At 36.9% G+C, this 27590-nt stretch overlaps 1 protein-coding gene across 1 annotated transcript in view; it reads right to left on the reverse strand.

The window, feature by feature from the left end:
* Positions 1-1082: 1082 nt before the first annotated feature.
* Positions 1083-27590, reverse strand: part of LOC133645089 (titin-like) — a 45287-nt gene continuing 18779 nt past the window's right edge. Inside the window, exons 10-37 of the mRNA XM_062039880.1 lie at positions 27038-27157; positions 24769-24813; positions 24645-24692; positions 24551-24577; positions 20473-22404; positions 17070-17126; positions 16305-16442; positions 12558-16112; positions 12359-12433; positions 11347-11442; positions 11222-11272; positions 10568-10609; positions 10433-10474; positions 7970-8047; positions 7845-7898; positions 7721-7768; positions 4924-4992; positions 4339-4386; positions 4203-4265; positions 3998-4045; positions 3883-3921; positions 3687-3725; positions 3300-3344; positions 3053-3088; positions 2924-2965; positions 2813-2842; positions 2713-2739; positions 1083-2639 (exon numbers count right to left, since the gene is read on the reverse strand). Of these exons, the coding sequence (XP_061895864.1) occupies positions 2554-2639; positions 2713-2739; positions 2813-2842; positions 2924-2965; positions 3053-3088; positions 3300-3344; positions 3687-3725; positions 3883-3921; positions 3998-4045; positions 4203-4265; positions 4339-4386; positions 4924-4992; positions 7721-7768; positions 7845-7898; positions 7970-8047; positions 10433-10474; positions 10568-10609; positions 11222-11272; positions 11347-11442; positions 12359-12433; positions 12558-16112; positions 16305-16442; positions 17070-17126; positions 20473-22404; positions 24551-24577; positions 24645-24692; positions 24769-24813; positions 27038-27157 (6980 nt within the window). The 3' untranslated portion in view covers positions 1083-2553. The remainder of the gene's footprint in view (positions 2640-2712; positions 2740-2812; positions 2843-2923; positions 2966-3052; positions 3089-3299; positions 3345-3686; positions 3726-3882; positions 3922-3997; positions 4046-4202; positions 4266-4338; positions 4387-4923; positions 4993-7720; positions 7769-7844; positions 7899-7969; positions 8048-10432; positions 10475-10567; positions 10610-11221; positions 11273-11346; positions 11443-12358; positions 12434-12557; positions 16113-16304; positions 16443-17069; positions 17127-20472; positions 22405-24550; positions 24578-24644; positions 24693-24768; positions 24814-27037; positions 27158-27590) is intronic.

Consider the following 27590-nt stretch of genomic DNA (forward strand, 5'->3'; position numbering starts at 1 on the left):
AATGAACTGGAAATCTCATAAAAAAAATATACAACAAAGTGGCAAGAAAACACGTCAATAATGAATAAAGCAAAACATTTTGTAGACCAAAAATACTTAATATTCTCTACTGCTCGCTAGTGTTACCATATTTGAGTTATTGTGCAGAAATATAGGGAAATAACTACAAAAAAACACTTCAGTCATCATTAACCGTGTTACAAAAAAGATCAGTTAGAATAATACATGATGTTGGATATAGAGAACATTAAAGCCCTTCATTCATTGAATCGAAAACACTGAAATTCCACGACATAGTGAATTTGCAAACAGCTAAAATGCTGCACAAAGCAAACTATAACCTGCTACCCAAGAATGTACAACAATTCTTCTCAACTAAAGACAAATATAATCTTAGAGAAAAATGTAATTGAAAACATTTGTATGCACATACAACACTTAAGACCTTCAGTATATCTGTAAGTGGAATTAAATGATGGAATGGATTTACCAAATAACAATGTACTAATAATATAAACCACTTCAAGAAACTCTTCAATCTTAGTGTTTACAAAGTTCAAAGAAGAATCATGATGAACATTCTGAATGTACTTCATTCATTTTCTAGATAATCTTATTTATCTCACCATATGAAATATAACTACTATAATATTTATTTATTTTTAATGTTAGTTATGGAGTAAGAGCAGTGATTCTCGAATTGTGGTACGCCAAAGATTTGATTCATTAAGTAGTGTTTTATTTTCCTATATATAAACATAGTGTTACTGTTTAAACTGTGTGTAATGTTACAGTGGCCCAAAATATTAAATATAGTTGTTAAATAAAACCTATACCTTGTTTTTAATTAATACTTAAGCCTGCTATGCTACTGTATTTCAATGTTGGTAATTGGAGAGCCAAGTGTTTTCTGAGGGGGTACTTGGTGAAAAAAGTTTTAGAAGCACTGCCAGGGGATTTTTGCCTGATGTGTTTGTTGTAGGTCCTTTAAAAACAGCAGAGTTAAAGGATGAATACACAATTTTCACAAGAAGAACTTGCACGGCTCATTTTTTAATGTCAAATACAAGCACAATGTCAAATATTACCAACAGTAGTGTTCTATTTACAATCACTTTGTTTTCTACACTTTTGTCATTTGACATTTTTAGAGCATAAATAAACACACATGCAGATTTCAAACAATATAAACATATTTAATGAAATACCTTCATTTTCTGTCATACAGTAAGTGCAAAGTGTGCACTAGTATTCCTCTGGAAAAAAAACCCATACAAGCCTGAGCCTGCTTGAGTGCTTCGTTTACACAAAATGTGTGGGGTTTTTTTTCCAAAAAGAGATAAGTGGATTTCCATTATGTGTGTGTCAATTTAGGATTAACATTAACTGTCATCCATTCGGTAGCATTTGGAAGTACAATAGAAAAGCTTCATAAACAACAGCTGGTGCGGTCTGGCCTGGGACATACAATGCACCCGCCGCCACAAAATCACAGCTGGAGTGCCATCACATGATGTGCGGTGACAGTAAAATGTATTCAACACGTCTTTGTCAGTATTCAGGCCTCATTTCTGATGCTTGCCTAAAAGAAGGCAAATCTGAATGAAGTTCAGAATTGTGCGTCGCTCATCAAGTATTGACATCTTTTTATTAGATCTTATTGTAATATACATCAGTAGTGCATAGTTGGTCTTCTACCATCCTAGTCACGTCCGTTGTGTCCTTGGGCAAGACACTTCACCCTTGCTCCTGATGGCTGCTGGTTAGCGCCTTGCATGGCAGCTCCCGCCATCAGTGTGTGAATGGGTGAATGTGGAAATACTGTCAAAGTGCTTTGAGTACCTTGAAGGTAGAAAAGCGCTATACAAGTATAACCCATTTATCATTTATTTAGGAAGGAACTTAACTAAAAATAGTTCATTTTTAGTTAGTCGCCAGCATTAACATTGGCGTCTAGATTTTAATAAGACATTAAATGCCAATGTTTCTATAGCTAGTTTTTTTCCCATCATATTTGGGAGCTCTCAAATACTACATAGTACATGTACAGTCATTCCTTATGACGGTAAAGTAACAAAACTGACAGCACGTGTGTGTGTGTGACTGTAACTGTTGTTTAAATACGTGTTTTTGGGTGAAAACAAAACAAACATTCAGATAAATACGGGGAAAAAACAACAAATACTGTATTTTCTCCAATAGGGGCCGGGCAATGTAAACTTCGGCTTTACAGATGCCATGTCTGCTCTGAGGCATTCATGTATTTGTTCAACAGTTTTGTGGAAATACAATATATTTGATGTTCGATGTGAAAATATGAGTACAGAATGAATAAATCAATTTAAATTCAAAAAAATGTAAATACAATTAAGTGAAGATCAAATACAATTATAGTCATTAAGAATTAAATAATTTAAAACAAAACTGTAAAAAAAAAAGGAATGACATTGGTTGTACATATTTGGTACGAGAGCTCAACCAAACCTGAAATCAAAAACCCATTCCAAATGGCCCACAATCCTGCGTGGCGTTGGCCTTCTCATTGTCCGCTTTTTAAATCTGCAGAGGCGAAAAGGCGTAAAAGGGAAACTGGGCCTCGTCCTCGTCCACGAAGAAACACTGAAAGTAGGGCAGCTCGTCTGTGGGTGGAGTCGTGAGACCGTTCAGTTGAAAAAGTGCCTGAAGTCGATGCATCAGTCGCCACATACTTACCCTCCATCAGAAATTCCTCCGAGTCGACTGATGAAATGAGAATGAATGAGTTGAACGAGCACAAAGCACCACAAGACTATCTTCTACCAAAAAACGTTACCTTTTGCCTGCTCCTCTTTTGCAGATTTATCTACAACACAAGTGTCACGAGTCAATCAATACTAATGATAAATGACTTGTTCCCCCAAATTAAAATTTTCATTTCACATACTTTTTTTCACCGGCTCCTGTATCTCTTTAAGAACTCTGTCTTCTGTTAGTGATAATAAAAACAGAATTAATAATAACCAACAGAAGTAAAAGGACACTTTGGAGTTAAAGCAAATTTTAAGCCTGTCACCTTTCGATTTTTCGTCTTTGGTTGCCTTCTGCACCACTGTTTTGTCAAAAAAGAACAAACATTCTTCAACGTTTGCTCATTTATTCCAGTTTTCATGCTTTTTTAATGATAGGATTTTTAGAATGTGTAGTGGGCCGGTAAATAATTAGATGTGGGCCACAAATAGCCCCTGGGCTGGACATTGGACACCCCTGCTTTAAATTATAACAATTTAGGCGGAAGTCACATACATTTGTGCGTTGTTTACCTTTTTTTGCTGCAGCTGTTTTGGCCTCCTTTGCAAGATCAGGCTCTGTTAAAAACAATATGAAGTAGAACAAATTATTAAAATGCGCAACATGATCTAGATACCCTTACACGTTTAAATGCAAAACAATTAAATGGAATTAAATTAAATTAAATCAACTACATCTTCCACCTCCCTCACTCCTTTTTGAAATTGTAAAAAAAAAAATATATATATTAAATACAATGAATATAATTAAAGAATGTTTTAAAAAAAAAAAAAAGGAATAAAAAATATTTTTAATTAACAGTAACTTCTATACGTCCACACTTTTTATTGCAAAAAAATACATATATTTTATATATATACATTATATATAAATCAGCTTTTTCATATTGTTTTCTTCACCTTTCGTTTCTGCCTTGACTTCTTTTGCACGCTTAGCCTCTGTTGGACAAATATGAAATTGTTAGAATACAAAATAAACTGATTAAAATTCAAAAATATAGTACAAATTTAAAATGAAAGGTAATATAACATCCCCCCTCCTTTTTAAATAATGATGTCTCCAAAGTCACAAACAATGTGCTTATTGCCTTCTTACCTTTCTTTGCTACTTTTGCCTCCTTTGCAAGCTCAGTATCTAGGAGACCAATAGGAAATCATTTAAAATGCAAAAAGAGAAACTTTGGATACTGAAAAGGAATGCAGCACTCTACCTTTTTTCACCGCTGCAGGCTTGATATTTTCTTTTGAAGGCTCTTGCACTGTGGTACGAAAAATAATAACTTTAAAAAATATATATTTTTAACAATATATATTTATTAGTATAATATTTTTTAAGATAGTTAGATCATTTATATTTTTTCAATTGTTTTATGTGTATAATAACATTACATTATTAATATAACAAATTGAGGCTACTTTTAGTTTTTAGAAGAGATGTGGCCTTTCCCCTCTTTGTGTCAGCTTCGGCTTCAGAGGACACTTAAATGAAATAAGAATAAAAGTAAAAGACTTTTCAGCATATGAGCTTAAAATACGACTTATCTTTGTTTACCTTTCTTTTCATCAGCTGCTTTGGCCTTTTCCTTTGCAGCGTCTGGTTCTGAATACAAAACGATCATTGTAGTTAATCGTACAAATAAAATATAGGAATTGAAGTATTAGTGTGGTAAATATTGGAGAAAAAAAATCAAAATAAAGTAACAATATGTAATTATTTTAGCATAAAAATAAATGGATGGTATACACAGTGTAGGTGTTGGACAAGCCAGGACACCCCACGTTGGTGCGTTACATTACTGTTCAGTGCAGAAGTTATAATTTATAGAACTTTGATATAAATAAATAAAATAAATCATACTTTACAATCGTGGGGGACCTTCAGAATTGTTGTTCCTTAATGTCTGTTCTTTACATCATTAATCAATGACATCATCATAATACATCCATCCATCTATTTTCTACCGCTTGTCCCTCTTGGGGTCTGGACACCAAATGATATTTAAACTGATAATGAATGTATCCTTTAGTGGAAGCCCTCCTCTTTCTGACAACCCCTTTTATAAAAAATCTTAAAATAACTCAATGATATCATCCTGGATAGTTTTTTTTAATCTTGAATAATAGAAGATATAAGCACCTTTCTTCAGTGGCACCACTTTCACCTTCTCTTTGGTTAGAGAAGCATTTTTATGTGCGGCTACTCCATCTGTAAGCAACGTAAAAAAGAAAGTCATGTTTTTGATCAATTCATTCATTTTACCAGCTGCAGCTTGCTTTGGCTTAGGTGGGGCAGGTTCTAAGTAGAGAAGTTCTAGCGGCGTGATATTACAGTGAACACACGCTTATGTTGACAACCCGTCATGTCGACCGACTTCTCAAGCCTTGGTCCACCAGGGTCTTAAATGGATCTGTTTCTCTAGACAAATGATATAGTCATTTTTAACTCAATCACAAAGCAGCGTTGAACCACAACAGAAGTCAAATTATGTAGTATTTTTAAAAAAAAAAGTGACTTCCTACTCAGTGCTAAATACGCTTAAAAATAAAAGGATGTTAATATTAACCTGGGGCCGTACTTATCAAGCTTCTTAGAGTGCCATTTTACACTTAAGTCCTGAGAATTTGCGAAATTTAGTCCTACTCTCAAACTTAAGAATAAAAGCTTTTTATCAACGTTCTTAAGTATAAGAATCACTCCTACTCGCCACGATATTTAAGAGACCTTCAGAGGTGTCTTAAGTGGTTAGGAGTTGCCAGCAGGGGATGGCACTGAGGCGAGAGAGACGTGCGCGAACGTTCAGGGAACGGAACAATGTTTTTTTTTTTTGATGACGAGCAGCTGATCAAACGGTATCGTTTTATTATTTTTGTCACAGATTTAATACTTTTCGATTCCTTGTTGATTTCTGCATGTGTCTGCAGTGGGCTAGTATATATAGAGCCACCCACACCAGTTTCAAATTAGTTGCCTAATTAATGAATTGGAAAGAAAATGTTATGACAGTAGCGTATGTGTGTGGCCGTGAGGTGAGTGACGTCAGTGAGTGTGTGGGCGATAGAAGAGAGGGAGCGGTAGCGTGAGTGCCGGCGGGGACTAGTTTGTTTTGTATTATTTTGTAGTTTATTGTCAAAATATACACTCCCATTGTCCACTTAAATATTTCCAAGATATTTCTTTATTCTTAGACAACAGATTCCCTTCCGTGATTGGTCATTTCTATGGACACAGAAATGACGTCACCTAAAATTCCGTTTACGGCACATAGTAATGTCGTAATTCAGCTCTGAGTGTGACACTTAAGATTCAGTCCTACACTTCGCTGAAAGTGTGAGTAAGACGCTTGATAACTAACTTTTAAGTGCAGCTTTCAGCGAATAATTTATTTACTCTTAAGTCAACTCTTAGCAGACTTCTTAGGAGTAATTCTAAGAAGCTTGATAAGTACGGCCCCTGGATTCTATAAAAACAACTGACAAAATGTACTTAATAGCTTTTAGTTTTGTTCAGATCGATAGCCGCCAAAAGAAAGATTTGCATGAAAACTTTGTTACAACAGTGATGAGATACAACAAAATTACCGCATCAGTTAGGCGAGATAAGAGCATCATATATCAAACTGTGTTCCCACAGGACTGCAATGTTTTTGGTGCTATTAGCGAATTTGCGGAATTGAAAAGTAAGTAAAAGAACATAAAAAACAAATGTGTTTAGAATAACAAACATTGTTTTTTTTATCAATTTTTTGCTCCTTTTGGTAGTTTTGGTGTTGTCCAAAGCAACACTTTTAAGGCTGGGGGATATGACTAAAAACTGTATCATGATATAAGTGTTTTATATTGGTCGACATGGATAATTTAGATTTTTGTGACCTATAGAAAAAAAATGTCCAGGAACATTTTATTGAATGTAAACATTTGTATTTAAAATGTAACCTTCCTATGATTATAATCCCCTCATTTATCAATTAAGAAAAGGAAGGAAATGTCAAAACCACCATGGAAAACATTCAATCCATGTAAACACAATTGTAAAATCACATTGCCTCTCAAAAAGAAGGTGCAAAAATAAGGAATATGTAAGAAATGCTAAATAAAGTGTAACAAAATGTAACCATAGAGAAACCTGAATAGAACTATTTTCTGCAGGCTTAGTGCCAGAAAGTTACAGCTGTGCTCTTGAGGGTGAGCGTGGCTAAGATAGTGTGGTAATACCGTTCTCGGTGGGGACAAGCGCCTTGCATAATCTACGGTCTGCTTTTTAAAAAAATCCCCAAAAAACGGCCGAGGTGACTTTTCTTGTTTTTATCCACAATTTCTTTGCTCTCTGCAGCACTCATGTTTGGTTTCTCTTTACACTCCATACAAAGAATCATCCGCGAGACAACAAGATGGCGCAACAAAAATTGATAGTTGATACTCTAACCTGATTGGCTGTTAGCGTGTCACTCTCACTGATCACTTCCTGCGTTGCTCGGTTACCAAAGAGCGAGTGCCTTTGTTCATGCAACCAACCTTGTTTTGCTATTTCCATTTTTTTCCGACAAAGAAAAATATATTGAATTATTTATTGAACACATTTTTTATTGCTATCGATTTTGTGTCTATCGGCATATATATTGATATTGTTTAATCCTCACTAAATTTGTCACTAGCCGCTTTTAATTTTTTAATTAATCCAATTAATTGGCTACACTGATCTATCTTCTTTATCCTGGGCTGTCACAAACAAATGATTGTATGGGAAATATTGATATATAACGGTAAAATGAAAATATGCACACATGGAGAAAAAACCTTGTCAACAAGTTGAAAAAGACTTCATCATCGCTTATTCTCCTCTGTACCAAGTCTCAAGTAAAAGTTAATTTTGCGCTTATGTCGACACAAATAGGTTCCACTGGAAATAAGTAAATATAACAAGAATAACAGCTTACCTTTTCTTGGCACAACTGCTTTTCCCTTTACTGCGACTGCTTCAGCAGCTAAAAAGGACAAATTGTATATGATTGCTGTGTTTACATTTCTTTGCGATGAATCTTCAGTGTGCAGCATACGTACGAGTCTTAGGGGTAACATCCGTGACCTTCTTTATGGGCCTTGTGACAACTGCAGCTGCATCGATATACAGAATGTTTACTTGAATTCAAAGTCTCAAGAAAAGAGGGAAAAAAAGGCCCACAGACCTTTCTTCATTGGCACTATTTTGACTCTCTCCTTCAGCAGGGAGGCGTTTCTTGCAGGACTCTCTTGTTCTGCCAATACTACGACAAATAAGAAATAATGTCTATACTAATAATTTTTTAATAAGATTAAGCACACTTGACTTTGGAGTAATCGCAGTAAATTACTTGCATCATTTTAATTATTTAAAAAAAGGATCCAATATTTGGACGCAAATGCAATGTTATTGTTAAATGTCCCCTAAGAAAATTTTCCACGTTTTACTTGAATGAATGTCATTTTTTGGGGTCAAAATTTGGCATCAGTATTATCTAAAGCCGTGTTTTTTAACCATGCGGCAGCAGCCCATTGTTTCTCAGCTGTGGTCCGTATGGGCTGCAGTGGCACTCAGTTGTAATATACTTTTCCACCACTTGGGGCAGTAATGACAATGTAAAACAGGGGTGTCCAAACTTTTTCCACTGAGGGCCACACACTGACAAATCAAAGCAAGCAGGGGCCATTTCGATATTTTTAATTTTAAAAACCAATACAATATATGTATAAAAAATATACATTTAGGCCTCCACTCAGGCTTGATCCCGGGGACCCCAAAGGGTTTTGGTAAAAAAAATATTAAAAATGTGTCATTATTTAGTATTATTATTTTTATTATTATTCAAGTTTTAAATCTCTAGATCAACATTAGGTCTATCTGTCAATATAACGGTTTTAAAGATTTAAGTTGTATGCACTTGTTGTCAAAGAAAACCCTGTTTTTTTTAATGGAAAAAATACAAAATATGCAATATTTTCACAAAATAAATTTTTTAAGTGGAATATTTGAGATTATATAATAATTGGAGCCTTAAAAAGGTCAATAACTCATAACAACAATGATTTTAATTCATTATTATTTTTTGAGAAATGACACTTAAAAACAAATCACACTAAAATTATAGTGTTAAAAATACATTCTATTTTTTTTTTACTGTTTACTTTTAACACAATAATCTCGAGATCAACTTCAGATCTATCCGTCAATTATATATTTTATTGTTGTTTATGTTTTTCGTTTGTTCGTTTTAGGCCCTTTAAAAAAAACAGCTCAGTTTTTTATAAGGCAAACACAAAATATGCAACATGTTCCCCAAAAATATCTCAAATGTGACGTAATTGGATCCTTGAATAGGTCAATAATTCATAATGACATTGATTTTGATTCATTATTATTTTTTAAAGAAAGAAATAGCCTGCATGGCAGCTTTGTGTTATTAAAGTAAACATTGCGACATTTTCTTGTTACATTTCACCTGTTTGCTCTTTTATACCACTTATCATGTTTTTAATTTTTTTCAATCATATTTTTAAAATGTGCCGTGGGGCCGTTAAAAAATTACCTGCGGGCCACAAATGGCCCCCGGGCCGCACTTTGGACACCCCTGATGTAAAACAAACACAAGTCTGGGGATTTTTTTCCCCAAAAATATGACTAAAGTGGTGAGGGTGTATTTTAATTTTCACTTTGAATGTATTGATATTGATAGTTAAGACAAATTCATTAATTTAGTTAACTTTGGCACAATTGTATGAAAATTTACATATGCGTGTGTGTGCGCGCGTGCGTGCATGTGTATATATATGTGTGTGTGTGTGTATGTATGTATATATATATATATATATATATATATATATATATATATATATATATATATATATATATATACAGTATATGGGTTTTTGTGTGTGTATATATATTTGTGTGAGTGTGTGTATATATGTAAATATTTATACATGTATGTTTATATATGTATGTGTATATCTATATATGCATATATATATGGACATCTCTGTGTATATATGGATATATATGTGCAATTTTGCACAACCATTGAAGGGTAGACCAATATTCCACAGGCCACAACCAACAACCTGATCAACTCTATGCGAAGGAGGTGTGTTGCACGGCGTGAGGCAAATGGCGGTCACACCAGATACTGACTGCCTTTCTGACCCCTCCAGATCCCCAATAATGCAAAACTACACATTTCAGAGTGGCCTTTTATTGTGGGCAGCCTAAGGCACACCTGTGCAATAATCAAGCTGTTTAATACCCGGGCCCCCAGGTCAAAATGGTTAAGAGTCACTGATCTGAAGTCCCGTGGAGTATTATTTTGAAGTGAAATTTGAGAGCAAGCACACCAGTCTCCTCCCACATCTTTGCATGTATTGACTGACCAAATACATTAAATCAAAATAAATAAATGTCCATCCATTCATTTTCTACCGCTTGTCCCTCTCGGGGTTGTGGGGTTGCTGGACAAGTCGACACCTCATGGCAGGGCCAACACAGATCGACAGACAACATTGTGTCAAAAATAAATAGCGCATGAATCATGTATAAATGCAGATTAATCATGCAATTTTGTTGTGATTGATGCGTTAACGTTGACAGCGCTACTTTAATGACATGAACAAGGGCTTACCTTTTTTCCTGATGACCGGTTTGAGCTTTGTCTTCGGAGCCGCTGCATAAAAAAAACCAACACACTTGTAGTCTTACTTTGTTCCTGTTTGAAAATGTCAAATGCACATTTATGTGAAGAATTATAAAGCGTTACCTTTCTTGGCAGGAGCTGCTGCAACTTTTTCGTTTGGCACCTCTGTGTGACAAAATAGCACAATACCCACTTAGGTGCAGCATATTACTTATTGATTACTTTACTCCTCAAAAACATTTTTGTATCAGATCATCGTAATAGGAGAAACTAATGAAACATTTTAGAATATAACCTCAAATTTCTTACAATTATTCATACTTATGACTTCAAATCAAAAGGTATGGAGTGGAACCTCTTGAGCGCCGGATTTCTGCAGTGGACATTTGTGTTTTGCGAAACAATTTTTTTTTTCTTGTGACAAAAAAATACACCAAAAAGAAATGTCCACTGCAGAGGACGTTGGTTATCAGCAGGTTAATCTATTTGTATAAACTAGGGCTGTCAAAATTAACGCTTAAATGCAGATTAATCATTATTTATCCGTTAAAAAATGTTAACCTTTTGCTGCGCAGAATGACCGAAAACCCCTAAAACGTTAATAGCAAAATATTTCATGCAGTTTGTCTTAGTAGTGTTACCAAATGTGCAGTTGATCCGGTAGTGAGAGGCTAAATGGAAATTAATCCACAGCAACCCTGTGATTAATCTAAATTCCAAATATAAATCAATTGGCAGCCTTAGTTTAAACAAGTAAAAAAACTAAAACGTATATACCTTTCTTTGCAGCTTCTGGTTTGGCCGTCACCTTAGGAACCTTTGGGGCCTCTAAAGAAAAAAAAAAGTTTTAATAAATAGTTTGATGGATAAATAGTTGGCTATAAATTACTAGGATTATTTACCTATTTTGGTTGCATTCTTTTGTTCCTTTTTCAAGATGGGGGCTATCTGCTTTTTGGTGACCCTTACCAAACTTATAGGTCTCTTGGGCACATCAGCTGGGAACACATATTAAATAGCAGAGTTGGGGTTATTTCATGAATTTTATTTAGTTGTATTTAAATTAGAGATGTCCGATAATGGCTTTTTTGCCGATATCCGATATTCCAATATTATCCAACTCTTAATTACCGATTCCGATATCAACCGATACCGATATATAAAGTCGTGGAATTAACACATTATTATGCCTAATTTTGTTGTGATGCCCCGCTGGATGCATTAAACAATGTAAGAAGGTTTTCCAAAATAAATCAACTCAAGTTATGGCAAAAAATGCCAACATGGCACTGCCATAGTCATTATTGAAGCCACAAAGTGCATAATTTTTTTTAACATGCCTCAAAACAGCAGCTTGGAATTTGGGACATGCTCTCCCTGAGAGAGCATGAGGAGGTTGAGATGGGCGGGGGGTGTATATTGTAGCGTCCCGGAGGAGTTAGTGCTGCAAGGGGTTCTGGGTATTTGTTCTGTTGTGTTTATGTTGTGTTACGGTGCGGATGTTCTCCCGAAATGTGTTTGTCATGCTTGTGTTCACAGTGTAGCGCATATTTGTAACAGCATTAAAGTTGTTTATACGGCTACCCTCAGTGTGACCTGTATGGCTGTCGATCAAGTATGCATTACATTCACTTGTGTGAAAAGCCGTAGATATTATGTGACTGGACCGGCACGCAAAGGCAGTGCCTTTAAGGTTTATTGGCGCTCTCTACTTCTCCTACATAAATGTTACTTTTTGAAACCGATACCGATCATTTCCGATATTACATTTTTTAAAGCATTTATCGGCCGATAATATCGGCAGTCCGATATTATCGGACATCCCTAATTTAAATTCAATTGAGATGACTTGTATTCCTATTGCCAGTCTATCCTGGTGTTATTGGTATGACGGTCCTCCTTTAGTTGTCTCACCAGCTTTAGTAGCATTAACATGTTCCTTCGTCATGATGGACATTCTGGTCTTCTCAGTCTTTGTGGTTCTTGTGGCTTGAACAGAACAAGAAACAGAAAGTGTCAATGAATAACTGCTTGAATTGTGCACTTTCTACCTGAAGTGTTAATATGAGGTCCTACATTAAGACAAAGGAATGTTGTAGGACTTGTATCATACCTGTCTTCACAGCTTCTTCCGTAGAACTCTTCCTGTCCTCTTTCACGTCTTTGACTATGGTCCTTGTTTTCTCTTTGGCGATCACTTTCACTTCTTCAGAGACCACCCTGGACAGCTTCTTCTGTTCACTGTCTTTTCCGTCCTTCTTAGATTGTTTTAAAACATGCTTTTCTTTCTTTAAGGGTTCCTCTGATTCTTGTTTGATTATCTTCTGCAGTCCTTTGGAAATGATCTCTCTCTTTTCATCTTTTTCTGGTTGTTTTCTTTCTTTGAGGATCTTCAGTCCTTTTTTGTCTATGGTCTTCTCTGATGTTTCTTCAGGTTGGTCTTTTGAAGCAGTCTCAGCTAGTTCTTCCTTCTCCTCTTGGAGATGCATTTTGACAAGTCCGTGAGTCCTGAAAGATTTGACGGGTTCAGCAACGTCTTTGGGGATCTTTGATGATACTGTCTTTGTTTCATGTGGGGTTTCTTCCATTGAAAGCTTCTTGGGGGTTTCCTTCTCCTCTGTGGGTGTCTTCTGTTCAGGTCCTTCCTTTTCTTTGTCTTTCTTCTCATGCTTTGAAGATTCTGTCAGTATCTTCTCTCTCAAGGGCTGTCTGACTTCTTTAGATGGTCTTCTTAATTCTGCAGCATCTTTTATTGGTTTCTTGATTATTTTTACTTTCTTGATGGAAGGTTTCTTCTCCATTACTTTATCTTCCCCCTCTTCTTTGGGGAGTTTCTTTTGTTCTTTATCTTCTTTGGGGGCTTTTGTAACCTCTTTGTCTTTGGGTGGAATCTTCTTTTCTTCTTTAAGAGGTTTCTCTTCTTGATGTGGTTTTATCTCCTCTTTGGATGGGATCGTATTTTCTTTGACTGGACTTATTCTCTTCTGTCGGTTAGATTGCATTTTTTCCTCTTTAAGAGGTCTCTCTTCTATGGGTAGAATTTTCTCCTCTTTAGGAGGTTTCTTCTCTTCTTTAGGAGCTTTCTTCTCCTGTTTGGATTGAATCTTCCCGTTAGAAGGTTTCTTCTCTTCTTTGGGTTGGATCTTCTCCTCTTTAGGTTGGATCTCCTCTTCTTTTGGTGGTATCTTCTCTTTAGGATGCTTCCCCTCTTCTTTGACTAGAATATTTTCTTCTTTAGGTTGAATCTTCTCTTCTTTAAGAGGTTTCTCTTCTTGATGTGTTTTCATCTCCTGTTTGGATGGGATCATCTTTTCTTTGACTGGAGTCTTTCTCTTCTGTTCGTTAGATTGCGTTTTTTCCTCTTTGAGAGATCTCTCTTCTTTGGGTGGAATTTTCACCTCTTTAAGAGGTTTCTTCTCTTCTTTAGGAGCTTGCTTCTCCTGTTTGGATTGAATCTTTTCCTTAGAAGGTTTCTTCTCTTCTTTGGGTTGAATCTTTTCCTCTTTAGGTTGGATCTCCTCTTCTTTTGGTGGTATCTTCTCTTTAGGATGCTTCCCCTCTTCTTTGACTAGAATATTTTCTTCTTTAGGTTGAATCTTCTCTTTTTTAAGAGGTTTCTCTTCTTGATGTGGTTTCATCTCCTGTTTGGATGGGATCATCTTTTCTTTGACTGGAGTCTTTCTCTTCTGTTCGTTAGATTGCGTTTTTTCCTCTTTGAGATGTCTTTCTTCTCTGGGTTGAATTTTCATCTCTTTAGGAGCTTTCTTCTCCTGTTTGGATTGAATCTTCTCCTTAGAAGGTTTCTTCTCTTCTTTTGGTTGAATCTTCTCCTCTTTAGGTTGGATCTCCTCTTCTATTAGTGGTATCTTTTCTTTAGGATGTTTCCCCTCTTCTTTGACTATAATCTTTTCTTCTTCAGGTTGAATCTTCTCTTCTTTAAGAGGCTTTTTCTTTTCTTTCACCTGAAATGGGGCTTCATGAGGCGTCTTCTCCTTCTCCAGAGTGGGGGCCTTTTTATGTGCTGTCTTTGGTTTCTGTTCTTTAAGCTGTTTCCTGGTGTCGTCCTTTTCTTTGGTAATTTCATTTACTGCTTTGTCTTCTATATGAGGTTTCTTGAGAACTTCTTTATCTACTTTGGAAGTGCTTCTGATGACACTCTCTTTCTCATGAGGTTTATGTTGTTCTCTCTTGTCTTTGGTGGCTTTCTTAGGTTCTGTCTCCTCCTTTTCTGTAAGTTCCTTGGCTTCTACTTTCAAAAGTCTTGTAATCATTATATCCCGTATGGCATCTCTCTTGACTTTGGAATATTTCTTGACTTCTTTCAGGTATACTGATGGTCTCACTGGTTCTGTAAACGATACATTTGTTTCTCTCTCTGGTTTGACTAGTTTCTTGATTTCCTTCTCATCTTTGAGAGATTTCTTGACTTTTTTAATGTCATCTTGGGTTTTCTTTGTTTCATTAGACGTGACATTCATTTTTCTCTCTGGTTTGACAAGTTTCTTGATTTCTTTTTCGTCTTTGGTAGATTTCTTGACTTTTTTTATGTCATCTTGGGGTTTCTTTGTTTCTTTAGACGTGCCATTCATTTTTCTCTCTGGTTTGACAAGTTTCCTGAGTTGTTTTTCGTCTTTGGGAGATTTCTTGACTTTTTTAATGTCATCTTGGGGTTTTGTTGTTTCTTTAGACGTGACATTCATTTTTCTCTCTGGTTTGACAAGTTTCTTGAGTTGTTTTTCGTCTTTGGGAGATTTCTTGACTTTTTTAATGTCATCTTGGGGTTTCGTTGTTTCTTTAGACGTGACATTCATTTTTCTTTCTGGTTTGACAAGTGTCTTGAGTTCTTTTTCGTCTTTGGGATGTTCTTTCATGACTTTCTCTTTTCCCGGAGCTTTCTTGACTTCTCCCAAATTAAGTTTCTGATCTTCTTTTTCAACTGTTGATGGTTTGACGGTTTTCTTGATTGTTTTCCCCACTTTGAGAAGTTTCTTGTCTTTGATTTCTGTTTTAGGATGTTGCATTGTGACATTCTCCTCTTTAGGAGCTTTCTCAACTTCTGAATACATTTTTTTGGCTTCTTTAACAATCAATGATTTCTTGTCTTCTTCTTTGAGTAATCTCTTGGTGGGACTCAGTTTTCTGTTAGGTTTCCTGATCACTTTTGCCTCTTTGGCTTCTTCCTTAGGTGGTTCTTCAACATCTTGCTCTTCTTTAAGTGATTTCCTGACCTCTATCTTGGCTTTTTCTTTGGATGGTTCTTCAGTTTTTCGTTGTTCTTTGTCAGGTTTCTTGACCTCTTTCTGGGATTTGAGTGTTTTTTTGTCTTCTTTTACCGTATTATCTATCTTGTCCTTAGGAGTTTCCAATACCCCATTCTCTTCTTTCAGAGTTTTCCTGACTTCATTCTCCTTTCTAAAAGGTTCTTTGAGAGGTTTTGCCTCCTCTTTCTTGGTTTGATTTTTAAAATCCGGTTCTTTCTCTCTTTTCTCTTCTTTGGTAGGTTTCCTCAGATCCTTTGAATACTTTCTGTCGTCTGTGGCTGTTCTCTTAATTCCCAGCTTCTTAACTCTGGAGACCTCCTCAAAAGGCTTTTTAATATCTGTTTTGTCTTTGATGGACTTTGCTTTAACTTGAGGCTCCTTTGGTGGCTTCTTCTCCAGCGTTTGTTCTAAAAACAAGTGGCATACTTAGTTCTGCACTTGTATCATAGTCTGTTATACTTCTTAATATGCTAAAATCACCTATAGTATGTATCACGACATTTGCAACGTTATTCAGTCATTATTAGTTGAGTTCAGTTCAGTTTCAGTTTATTTGCATGCGTACGATACAATGTAATGCATCACATAGTTGGCATTACCTTTGGATTTGTCCGTTTTTTGCTCAAGAAGCGTAGTCAAGGTAGGTTTGACCTTCTCTTTTGGCTTTTCTTCTCTTGTTGTTTTGTTTTTGACTGATTCCTCATGTTCTGCGTCCTTTTTCTTGTCTTTTAAAAGATCTGTATAAGGCGTAATGCATCATCATAACTATAAAAAAATCACATCTATTTTCAGGTACGAGTTATATCAGGGGTGTCCAAACTTTTTGACTGGGTTTTTTTAATCAAACAGAAATATCAAGCAGCTAAAATGCGCCAAAATGGATAAGTGTATAGAATGTTTTGCATTTTTCCCATCCTCTCTTGTAATGCTTTTAAATGTTACTTTGATTTGTTTATGTTGATTGGACATTTTTTTATAATATCCACAAAGTTCAATGAGCAGGTTGTGTTATGTGTGACAGGGTTTGTTGAATTTTTGTATTGGCATTTTTTTTCTGCCCTGTGACTAGGCAAGGTTGTTTGGATTGGGTCGTAGAAGTAAATGCTGTACTTCATTGACTTGAAATTACAATTAAAGGCAATGTTACTTTCGATGGCCTCCAAATGGCGACAAAATGTTAGCAATCAGACCACTGGATATTTGTATATGATATGGATACACGATACAAATTTGTATCTTGAACTCGTGCCGTCTCTAGGGCCAAATTTGGCCAAATTGAAGACGCCGGCCCCTGGGCTGTAGTTTAGACACCCCTGAGTTAGATCCTCCTTACTAGATATTAGCATACCTACAAGGGATATTACCTTTAAGTCTATCTTTAACTTCTTTAAGTGCCTCTCTTTTCTCTGCTTCTTCCACGACTGCAATATAAAATACACAGTTACACACACACATCAAGTAAAGTACACAGTGTTTTTATGTCATTTTCACAATGGGATCGTGACAATCGATCATGCAGTGCAAAAACACTACGCTAAAAACACAGCAAGTGTAAGCCAGTGTGTCTTGTTACTTTTAGGTAGAATTCCTGTAGGTTCATTGGCCTTCTATTGACTTCAAGTTCCTATATTTTTAATCAATTTTAATGTGTTTTAGCTGACTCAATAGTGTATTGAATGTGTGTTGCCTTGATACTGGAATTTAGACCATGTAAAAGTGCTTTTAGGAAGCCTTACTGGGAACACACCGTTTTGTGTGTCTGTAGCTTCAATGCTACTGAGCTGTGGTTATCGCCGACAGATTGAGTGTGTCTCCGCTATTGTGCACTTCATCTAATATATGTTATATGTCACATACAACAACGTGTAACAAGGAGTGGCACAGGAGGACACAAATGTTAGCAACACTAGCATAGCGATGTGAGCTACAGTGCTAACGTTAGACTCACATTGTGACATGTGGTGCGAGGTTTGCCTATTTGCTAAAGAGCAACAAAATAACTCACAGCTTCCACCATACTTGCCAACCTTAAGACCTCCGAATTCGGGAGATGGGGGTGTGTAGCGGGGGCTGTATATATTTTCAAGTATTTCTTATATATATATATACATATATATAAATAATCAGTTCATGAATGAGTATATCCGTTCGGCCACCGTGTTCAATGGAGAAGTCTGATCTACAAAATGTGCAGGCAGCATACAACCTTCCCCTTTGAGCTATCCTGGATGAACTGAAATTATTTTTTCCAATCATTTTGGAACTTGCAAGCGTACTTCTTCTTCTTACTACCGTATTTTTCGGATTATAAATCGCAGTTTTTTTCATAGTTTGGCCGGGGGTGCGATTTATACTCTGGAGCGATTTATGTGTGAAATTATTAACACATTACCATAAAATATCAAATAATATCATACTTTTATATCATTCATGTAAAAGACTAGACGTACCGATAGAAGAGGAAGCGGCGCATTGTCTACCTTTGGAGTTGGCAGAGTTGTTTAGAAGCGACACAGAGGAAGAAGATTTCATGGGATTTAGCGATTAGGAGTGACAGATTGTTTGGTAAACGTATAGCATGTTCTATATGTTATAGTTATTTGAATGACTCTTACCATAATATGTTACGTTCAACATACCAGGCACGTTCTCAGTTGGTTATTTATGCCTCATATAGCGTACACTTATTCAGCCTGTTGTTCACTATTCTTTATTTTAAATTGCCTTTCAAATGTCTATTCTTGGTGTTGGGTTTTATCAAATAAATTTCCCCAAAAAATGCGACTTATACTCCAGTGCGACTTATATATGTTTTTTTCCTTCTTTAATATGCATTTTCGGCCGGTGCGATTTATACTCCGGAGCGATTTATAATCCGAAAAATACGGTAGTCGTCGCCATGTCTCTTCTTCGTTCTTCTGCTTCGTCTCTGTTACGTTTTTGGACATTACTACTTGCCGTAGTTTTGCAGCAATGCATGATGGGAATCCGGATGTTGTGTGTCAGTGTATTAACGTGCCGGCTGGAATAAACACACGCTGAGAAATAGCTCCGTGCCTGCCTACTTTATGGGTTATAGATAAACCTACGGATAACGGAGATATATATACCGTATTTTTCGGACTATAAGTCGCAGTTTTTTTCATCGTTTGGCCGGGGGTGCGACTTATACTCAGGAGCGACTTATGTGTGAAATTATTAACACATTACCGTAAAATATCAAATAATATTATTTAGCTCATTCACGTAAGAGACTAGACGTATAACATTTCATGGGATTTAGCGATTAAGAGTGACAGATTGTTTGGTAAACGTATAGCATGTTCTATATGTTATAGTTATTTGAATGACTCTTACCATAATATGTTACGTTAACATACCAGGCACGTTCTCAGTTGGTTATTTATGCCTCATATAACGTACACTTATTCAGCCTGTTGTTCACTATTCTTTATTTATTTTAAATTGCCTTTCAAATGTCTATTCTTGGTGTTGGGTTTTATCAAATAAATTTCCCCCAAAAATGCGACTCCAGTGCGACTTATATATGTTTTTTTCCTTCTTTATTATGCATTTTCGGCCCGGTGCGACTTATACTCCGGAGCGACTTATACTCTGAAAAATACGTTAATAGTCTCCTTTTCAGGTGAGAGAGGATGCTGAAGGAAGTGCCTTTAAGGCACGTCCCCAATATTGTTGGGGCCGTGGAAATCGGGAGAAATTCGGGAGAATGGTTGCCCCGGGAGATTTTCGGGAGGGGCACTGAAATTCGGGAGTCTCCAGGGATAATCGGGAGGGTTGGCAAGTATGGCTTCCACGTCTGTAGCTGAGTAACAGATAGTTGGCAGAGCTTTATTTTTTTTAGATGTGGAGCGAAGCCCCCTTTTTTACAAAGTGGTGGGCGTACACACGGGGCGGGTTATTCTAGCTAGGGGTGGGTCTAGGCAGTCTAAGTTTTTCTTCATGACGTCATGAAAACCTGCAACTTCAAAAGCAAGAGTTTGTGACGTGAATGAGATGATACATTTTTATTAGGGATGGCTTTTTGCTGATTTCCGATATTGTCCAACTCTTAATTACCGATACTGATGTATACAGTCGTGGAATTAACACATTATTATGCCTAATTTGGACAACCAGGTATGGTGAAGATAAAGTCCTTTTTTAAAAAAAATATAAAATAAGATAAATTAATCAAAAACATTTTATTGAATAAAAAAGAAAATAAAACAATATAAAAACAGTTACATAGAAACGCACAATCATGTGTGCTTACGGACTGTATCCCTTGCAGACTGTATTGATATATATTGATATATAATGTAGGAACCAGAATATTAATAACAGAAAGAAACAACCCTTTTGTGTGAATGAGTGTGAATGGGGGAGGGAGGTTTTTTGGGTTGGTGCACTAATTGTAAGTGTATCTTGTGTTTTTTATGTTGATTTAATAAAAAAATGTATAAAATAAAAAAGAAACCGATACCGATAATAAAAAAAAAACGATACCGATAATTTCCGATATTACATTTTAAAGCATCTCTAATTTTTATACACCCTTTGTTGTCCATACCCAGGTTTTACAGACACATGTTCATTTCAGAACCTCATTAAAAAGTCTGAGTGGGGCACTTTTTGAGCAGCCTGCATTGTAATGAAGATACTGCATGACACTGACCTGACTAGCATGGTGACAATCATGGAACACACTGGAACATTTTCATGAGGCTTTCATGAAAAGGTGATGAATGAGAATGACTGAAGTACCTTTGTCACGTTTGCTGAGATCTTTCCTTCTTCCTACAGGCTCCACGCTCCCACTTTCACTCTTCTTCTTCTTCTTGTTGTCATGGCCGTCATCCATCCTGTCGCTGTTTGTATTTAGGTCATACACTGCTGATAAACTCACTCTTTCTTCATCATCATCATCATCATCATCAGATGTTAAGCTGTGGTTACTTTCATCAGATGTAGTTTCAACTTGGTGTACTGAAGACTCCACCTCATCTTCATCTACATGAACTTCATTATTAATGAAAGTCTCCTCCTCTTCATCTACTGTTGTTGTCTCCTCATGCTTATCCTCTTCATCTAATATTGTTGTGGACTCCTTCTCATCTTCATCTACTGTTGTTGTCTCCTCATGCTTATCCTCTTCATCTAATATTGTTGTGGACTCCTTTTCATCTTCATCTTCATCTGCTGTTATGGTTGTTTTCTCATCTTCGTTGTCTAATATTGTTGTGGATTCCTCTTCCTCTTCATCCACTGTTATTGTTGTCTCCTTATGCTTCTCCTCATCTTCGTCGTCTAATATTGTTGTAGGCTCCTCTTTATCTTCATCTTCTGTTGTTGTCTCCTTTTCTTCTTCCTCCTCCCCCTCCTCCTCATCTGTTGTCAGCTCCTCATCCTTGTCCCCATCTTCAGTTGTCTCCTCCTCCTCCTCAATATCATCATCTAGTGATGTTGCCTCCTCCTCCTTCTCCATACCAATATCTAGTGTTGTCCCCACATCTTCCTCCTCCTCCTCCCCATCTAACATGGTCTCCTCCTTTTGGTCCTCTTTCACATGTTTTAAAGTTGTGGTCTCGACCTCCTCTTCCTCACCCTCATCGTTTTTAGTTGTGGTGTCCTCCACATGATCTACTCCTATTGTGTCCTCATCTTCCTCTTCATCATCGTCTTCAGTTGTTGCTTCCTCCTCCTCCTCATCATCGTCATCTTTAATTGTGGTGGTGTCTTCTCCCTCCTCCTCTTCAGTTGTTGTCATCTCTTCTTCCTCATTGTCTTCTTCAGTTGTAGTCTCCTCGTCTTCCTCTTGATCTAATGTTGTTTCTTCTTCTTCCTCATCTGCTGTTTCCTCCTCTTCCTGCTCATCGTCATCTTTAATTGTGGTGGTGTCTTCTCCCTCCTCCCCCTCTTCAGTTGTCTCCTCTTCCTCCTTACTGTCATCTTCAGTTGTGATCTCCTCATCTTCCTCCTTATCTAATGTTATCTCCTCCTCTTCCTCATTATTTTCAGTTGTGGTCTCCTCAACTTCAATTGTGGTTGTGTCTTCCTCCACCTCGTCCTCTATGGTTGTGTCCACTACCTCCTTAGAGTCATCTTCAGTTGTGGTCTCCTCATTTTCCTCCTCCTCATCTAATGTTGTCTCCTCATCTTCTTTTTGCTCCTCATCGTCATCTTTAATAGTGGTGGTGTTTTCTCCCTCCTCCCTTTCTTCAGATGTTGTCTCCACTTCCTCCTCGTTGTCATCTACAGTTGTGGTGTCATCGTTATCTAATGTCGACTCCTCAACTAACATTATCATGTTCTCCTCTAATTTTGTAGTCTCTTCATCTTCCATCGCATCATCATCTAAAATTGTCTCTGCTTCCTTCTCCTCATCATCACCTTTATTTGTTGTCTCCTCCACATTGTCTTCATCTAATGTTGTATCCTCTTCATCTCTTGACTCCTCCTCCACTACTAGAACTTGAGCATCTTTGGTCTTCTCCTCTTTTGTCACAATTTCTTCTTCATATCTTTCTTTATTCATCTGCTCTTCTGTTACTTCGTCAACGTCATCTTTTTCTTGCTCCTCCCCTTCATCTTTTCCCGTGTCCTTCTCCTCTATCTCCTCTCCCGGTGATGCTGGCGCTTCCTTCGCTGCTTTTTTGTTGTCTTCTGTGTCTTTAGCGGCGATCATCATCTCTGCAACTTTGCATGTTGAGGAAGGTGTTGAAGGTACACGGGTGATGAGGTGAAATGAGCCACACGGTTATTGCACAAAACATTCTGACATGCTTCACATTAGTGGGTAAAAAAATATAGAAATAATGCAGAGTGGAGACAAAACAAATGCTCGGGCAAGCGCTTGTACAAAAAAATGCTTGGACAATGCACTGCAGATTTTAAAAAATGCAATTATGAAGTACACAAGACCTCAGGAGAACCATTTGAAGTAAAAATGTGAGAGAAAAGACATTACATTATTGACCCGTGTATATATAATCATGCTGTGTATTGTAATTGTTACTATCATTCTTGTTGTTATATTAGCCTTGCAGATTTCTTTCATATCAGCTTTAGGTTAGATCACGTTCATCTGCAGTCTGTGCAGCATGTCACACAACGCAGGTAAAGATTAATACTTGTTACAAAAAAAAATGTGTGTGTGAACCTCCAAAGTCAAATGTCCTCAAAGGTTGTACCCAGGGGCCATTGCTAGGAATTCTGGGCCCCCTGAAAAAATATCGGTGTGGGCCCCTCTCCCTCATTCATTGCCACCTTCAATTTTCTTGTTATTCAGTTTTCTTGACGCTGCCTGGTTTAATACACCCAATTTATTGAGTATTATTATGTATTATTATTATTTTAATTTCACTGATTTGCAACATGTTATTACACCTCTGATTGCAAATACATGTTCAATTAACCACTCAACAAAGTTGTATAGTGTGTATTTTATTGTATATAACAATCAAGCTGGAACTATATGCAAAAAAAACAAAGTGGCCTGGCTCAAGATAGTCCACAGGTAAATATGTAGCATTTGCCTTAAATGTGCAAGTATGAGTGCATGGAATATGTTATGAAACAAAGATAAAAAAACAACAACAACAAGCCTCATCTAATCTCAATTAAAGTTGAAATTAAGTTAGAAAAAATTAAGCATATATTTTGCTAATTAGCTATTCTATAATTGAAATAGCCAAGGTGTTGATTGATGTCTTAGTCACTGCAAGTGGTAAAGCAGTTCACTCATAAACCAAGACAACCAAGCAGTGGCATCAATCACACTCCCCATCAAAGGTATCATTGGGCTGCTGGTATTGAGTGTTTGTTGTGGGGTCAAACTCAGATGAAGCAGCCACTGCTGATTCTGGTGCAGCAGAGTATAACAGTTTATTGTTTCATTATGTATTTTTCAAACATTAAATGTTATGTTTCATGAAAAAACTGATGCAGAACTGACCTATTCTTGGACAAAATCTACATGGGCTTCTTAGCACCATAACTCTAGGTGGAGAGCTTCACTTTCCCAGACAAAAAATAATTTTAAACCATTCAAAAGTCATTGTAAACTGTCCAAAATCCTAAATAGTATTTTTGACTTTGTTGTTGTCAGCTATTATTGTGTCTTTTTTGTATTTAGGCTATTAAATGACCCTTTAATAACACATTTTACAAGACCACATTGAACACATCATGATAACTTTTTTCCCCAGAAATCATCTGAATCAAACCCCCATCCATAAGTCACAAACAACCTCACTAAGCCAAAACGTTTAACTCCAATCCTAGCCAAAACAAAACACAAACAACACCCTAACTTTACCTGAAACCTAGCCATAAATCAGACGTCAACCCTACGGAGCCAAAACCCCAAACTCAACTGTAGCCAAAACCTTAACCCCAACACTACCAAGCCAAACCCCCAATACTAACACCCTAATCCTGAGCCTAGCCAAAACCCTAACACCAATCTCACCGAGCCAAAACCCCGAACTCAACCCTAGACAGAACCCTAACAATTACTAAACCCTAACCTCAAAAATAACACTGCAGTTTATATGATGTTGTCTGTGGAATTAATTACTTTTAAGTATTTTCTTTGGGAATTATAACAAGATAAAAGTCTAGCAGCATGATAGATTACCATGAATTGATTAACGTGGACCCTGACTTAAACAAGTTGAAAAACTTATTCGGGTGTTACCATTCGGTGGTCAATTGTACGGAATATGTACTGTACTGTGCAATCTACTAATAAAAGTTTCAATCAATCAATCAATCGTGTTCTACTTTGGAGGTTCCACTGTAGCAACGGTTTGTGTTGATGAACTATATGGAACTATCTTACCTTTTACATATGATGGCAGAAATTCACCTGCAATTTGCACGTGGAAAAATGAGCACGATTACACGCACATTTATAAAACAAAATCCAGCCTTACCTTTGCGCCTGACCATATGTCTCTCAGAGTGGGATGCCACACTTTCAACTAAAGAAAATATTTGTATTAGACTAAAGATAAGTTTTATTTAGAGGTGTAAAAAAAAACAACCCAAAAAACCCACCTTTTTCAGGAATGACGCTGACAGCCGGTGAAGCCACAGATTCTCCTAAAAAGAAGATACAGTAAATTAGCAGGTTTTGTTTTTTGGTTATTATATAGTCACATTACATTAGATACACCTGCACTGATCAGATGCAGCTGGGATAGGCTCTAGCCACCCCCCGCGACCCCAAGAGAAAAGAGCAGTAGAAAATGGGTGAACCACTCAGAGATAATGCGGCGACTTACTCAATCCTTGTTTACAGACCCTTTACGGACAATTTAACTGGGGAAATATGTTGAAACATCAAACATTTGCCAAAACATGCACCCCAACAACTGTTTGCCTGTTCTGTGAATCTCACACTTGCTGGCGCTGTTATTAAACCCCATAAATCAGATTGACTCTAAATGTTTCACAAAGCTCCATGGTTTCTACAGAACCCGAACTTAAGGGAGTTTTGCTAAATCACCACCAAATTTAGTACACATCTTAAGGCAGGGGTCGGCAACCCAAAATGTTAAAAGAGCCATATTGGACCAAAAATACCAAAAAATAATCTGTCTGGAGCCACAAAAAATTAAAAAACTTATATAAGTGTTATAATGATGGCAACACATGATGTATGTGGCTAATTAGCTACCGTATTTTTCGGACTATAAGTCGCAGTTTTTTTCGTAGTTTGGCCGGGGGTGCGACTTATACTCAGGAGCGACTTATGTGTGAAATTATTAACACATTACCGTAAAATATCAAATAATATTATTTAGCTCATTCACGTAAGAGACTAGACGTATAAGATTTCATGGGATTTAGCGATTAGGAGTGACAGATTGTTTGGTAAACGTATAGCATGTTCTATATGTTATAGTTATTTGAATGACTCTTACCATAATATGTTACGTTAACATACCAGGCACGTTCTCAGTTGGTTATTTATGCCTCATATAATGTACACTTATTCAGCCTGTTGTTCACTATTCTTTATTTATTTTAAATTGCCTTTCAAATGTCTATTCTTGGTGTTGGGTTTTATCAAATAAATTTCCCCCAAAAATGCGACTTATACTCCAGTGCGACTTATATATGTTTTTTTCCTTCTTTATTATGCATTTTCGGCCGGTGCGACTTATACTCCGGAGCGACTTATAGTCCGAAAAATACGGTTATTTAGCCTACTATCAAAATGACTGTGTTGCAGGCTGACGCAAATCTTCGTTGACAGAAATGTTGAAATGTAATATTTTGTTCTACACATTTTTACAACATTGGAAAACATTAGTAAAACTTCTCAGAGGGTGAGACAACTCCTGGAAATGACCAAAGGTATAGTGTGTCCAAATTAAAGGAAACGGCAGGCTGTCTTCTTCTAATGGATTTATTACAATCTTTGCAAGCTGGGTAACGTTTGCTGTGGTCTGGAACAACATGGCACACTAACAACTATCAGAAATGCAGCCAATATTACATACAAATAATGTGTCATGAGACAAAGGAAATTAAATGAGCTCAAATATACCTACAAACGAGGCATAATGATGCAATATGTACAAACAGCTAGCCTAAATAGCATGTTAGCATCGATTAGCTTGCAGTCATGCAGTGACCAAATATGCCTGATTAGCCCTCATAACAAGTCAACAACATCAACAAAGCTCACATTTGTGCATTCACGCACAGTATAAAACATTTGGTGGACAAAATGAGACAAAGAAGGAGTGGCATAAAACACGTCTTTCTGTGGCAGCGTCCGAGAAAGTTATACATGTCAACAAACTGTTGAGTCACAGTCCACGCAACGGTGAGTTCAAGGGCCGCTGAAATTAGTAGAACAAAACGGCGCTCGCCAAATACTCTCATCAGTGAAGCATAAACGCAAACATATTAAACAGTGGGCTTTATAACAATTAGAAAGGTTATCATTACAACAAAAAATATATTTATCACCCCATTTTTCATTTCATTTTCATTTCCATACATTTTTGAAAAAGCTCCATGGAGCCACCAGGGTGCCGCTCAAGAGCCGCAAGTGGCTCTAGAGCCGCGGGTTGCTGACCCCCGCCTTAAGGGAACTTACAAGCACGTGTGTGTAAAAATGTTTTTCAAGATTAATGGGAAAACATCAATCAAAATGTATTCGCAACTCCATAAGACATTCAGCATTTTTCATCATTTCAAACCCGGGTTTTCCGGTACAAGAGAGGACTGTGCTAGTTGCCAAGTTAAAAGCCCGAACTTTCAACCCGGTATCCTTTACTAACGTACACACGGCCCAGCCACACTTGCCTACCTTGATCCGCCACAATCATGCCGGACAAATACGCCACTAACACGTCCTTCTTTTCCGTCAGATCCAACATGGCGTCTTCCATCACTTTCATCGGGTTAAAGGCCACATCGGGCAAGATTCCTGTCAAAAAACAACACATGAACACAGTCACAGCATTCTAGTCCAGAGGTGTGTGTGTGTGTGTGTGTTCTTGTATTTCCGCCCTTCTTGAGACATCAACAAGGAAAAGTACCTTCCATATGAGGATCGGTGAACAAGTTAGGACATAAATCATGGTCCCAATACGGAAAAGCATTGCATCTAATAGAGAATGTCTCATTTGCACCCCTGGTGGTGAAATCTATCAAAATTAGGGTGGGCCTAAAAAGGAGGGATTTTTCAAATTGACTTGAGTGTCGGTTTTAAAAGTGCTCCCCCTCTGGTCAACATATGAAATAACAAGTGTGTGTAAGAAATTGATGTGCCCACTTTGGCAAATTGTATAAAAAACACAAAATAATTATGTATATAGAGACATACTGTAATAACTTGAAGTAAATAATAAAGATTAAAA

Source organism: Entelurus aequoreus, linkage group LG03 (assembly GCF_033978785.1).
Source record: "Entelurus aequoreus isolate RoL-2023_Sb linkage group LG03, RoL_Eaeq_v1.1, whole genome shotgun sequence".
NCBI classification, from domain to species: Eukaryota; Metazoa; Chordata; class Actinopteri; order Syngnathiformes; family Syngnathidae; genus Entelurus; species Entelurus aequoreus.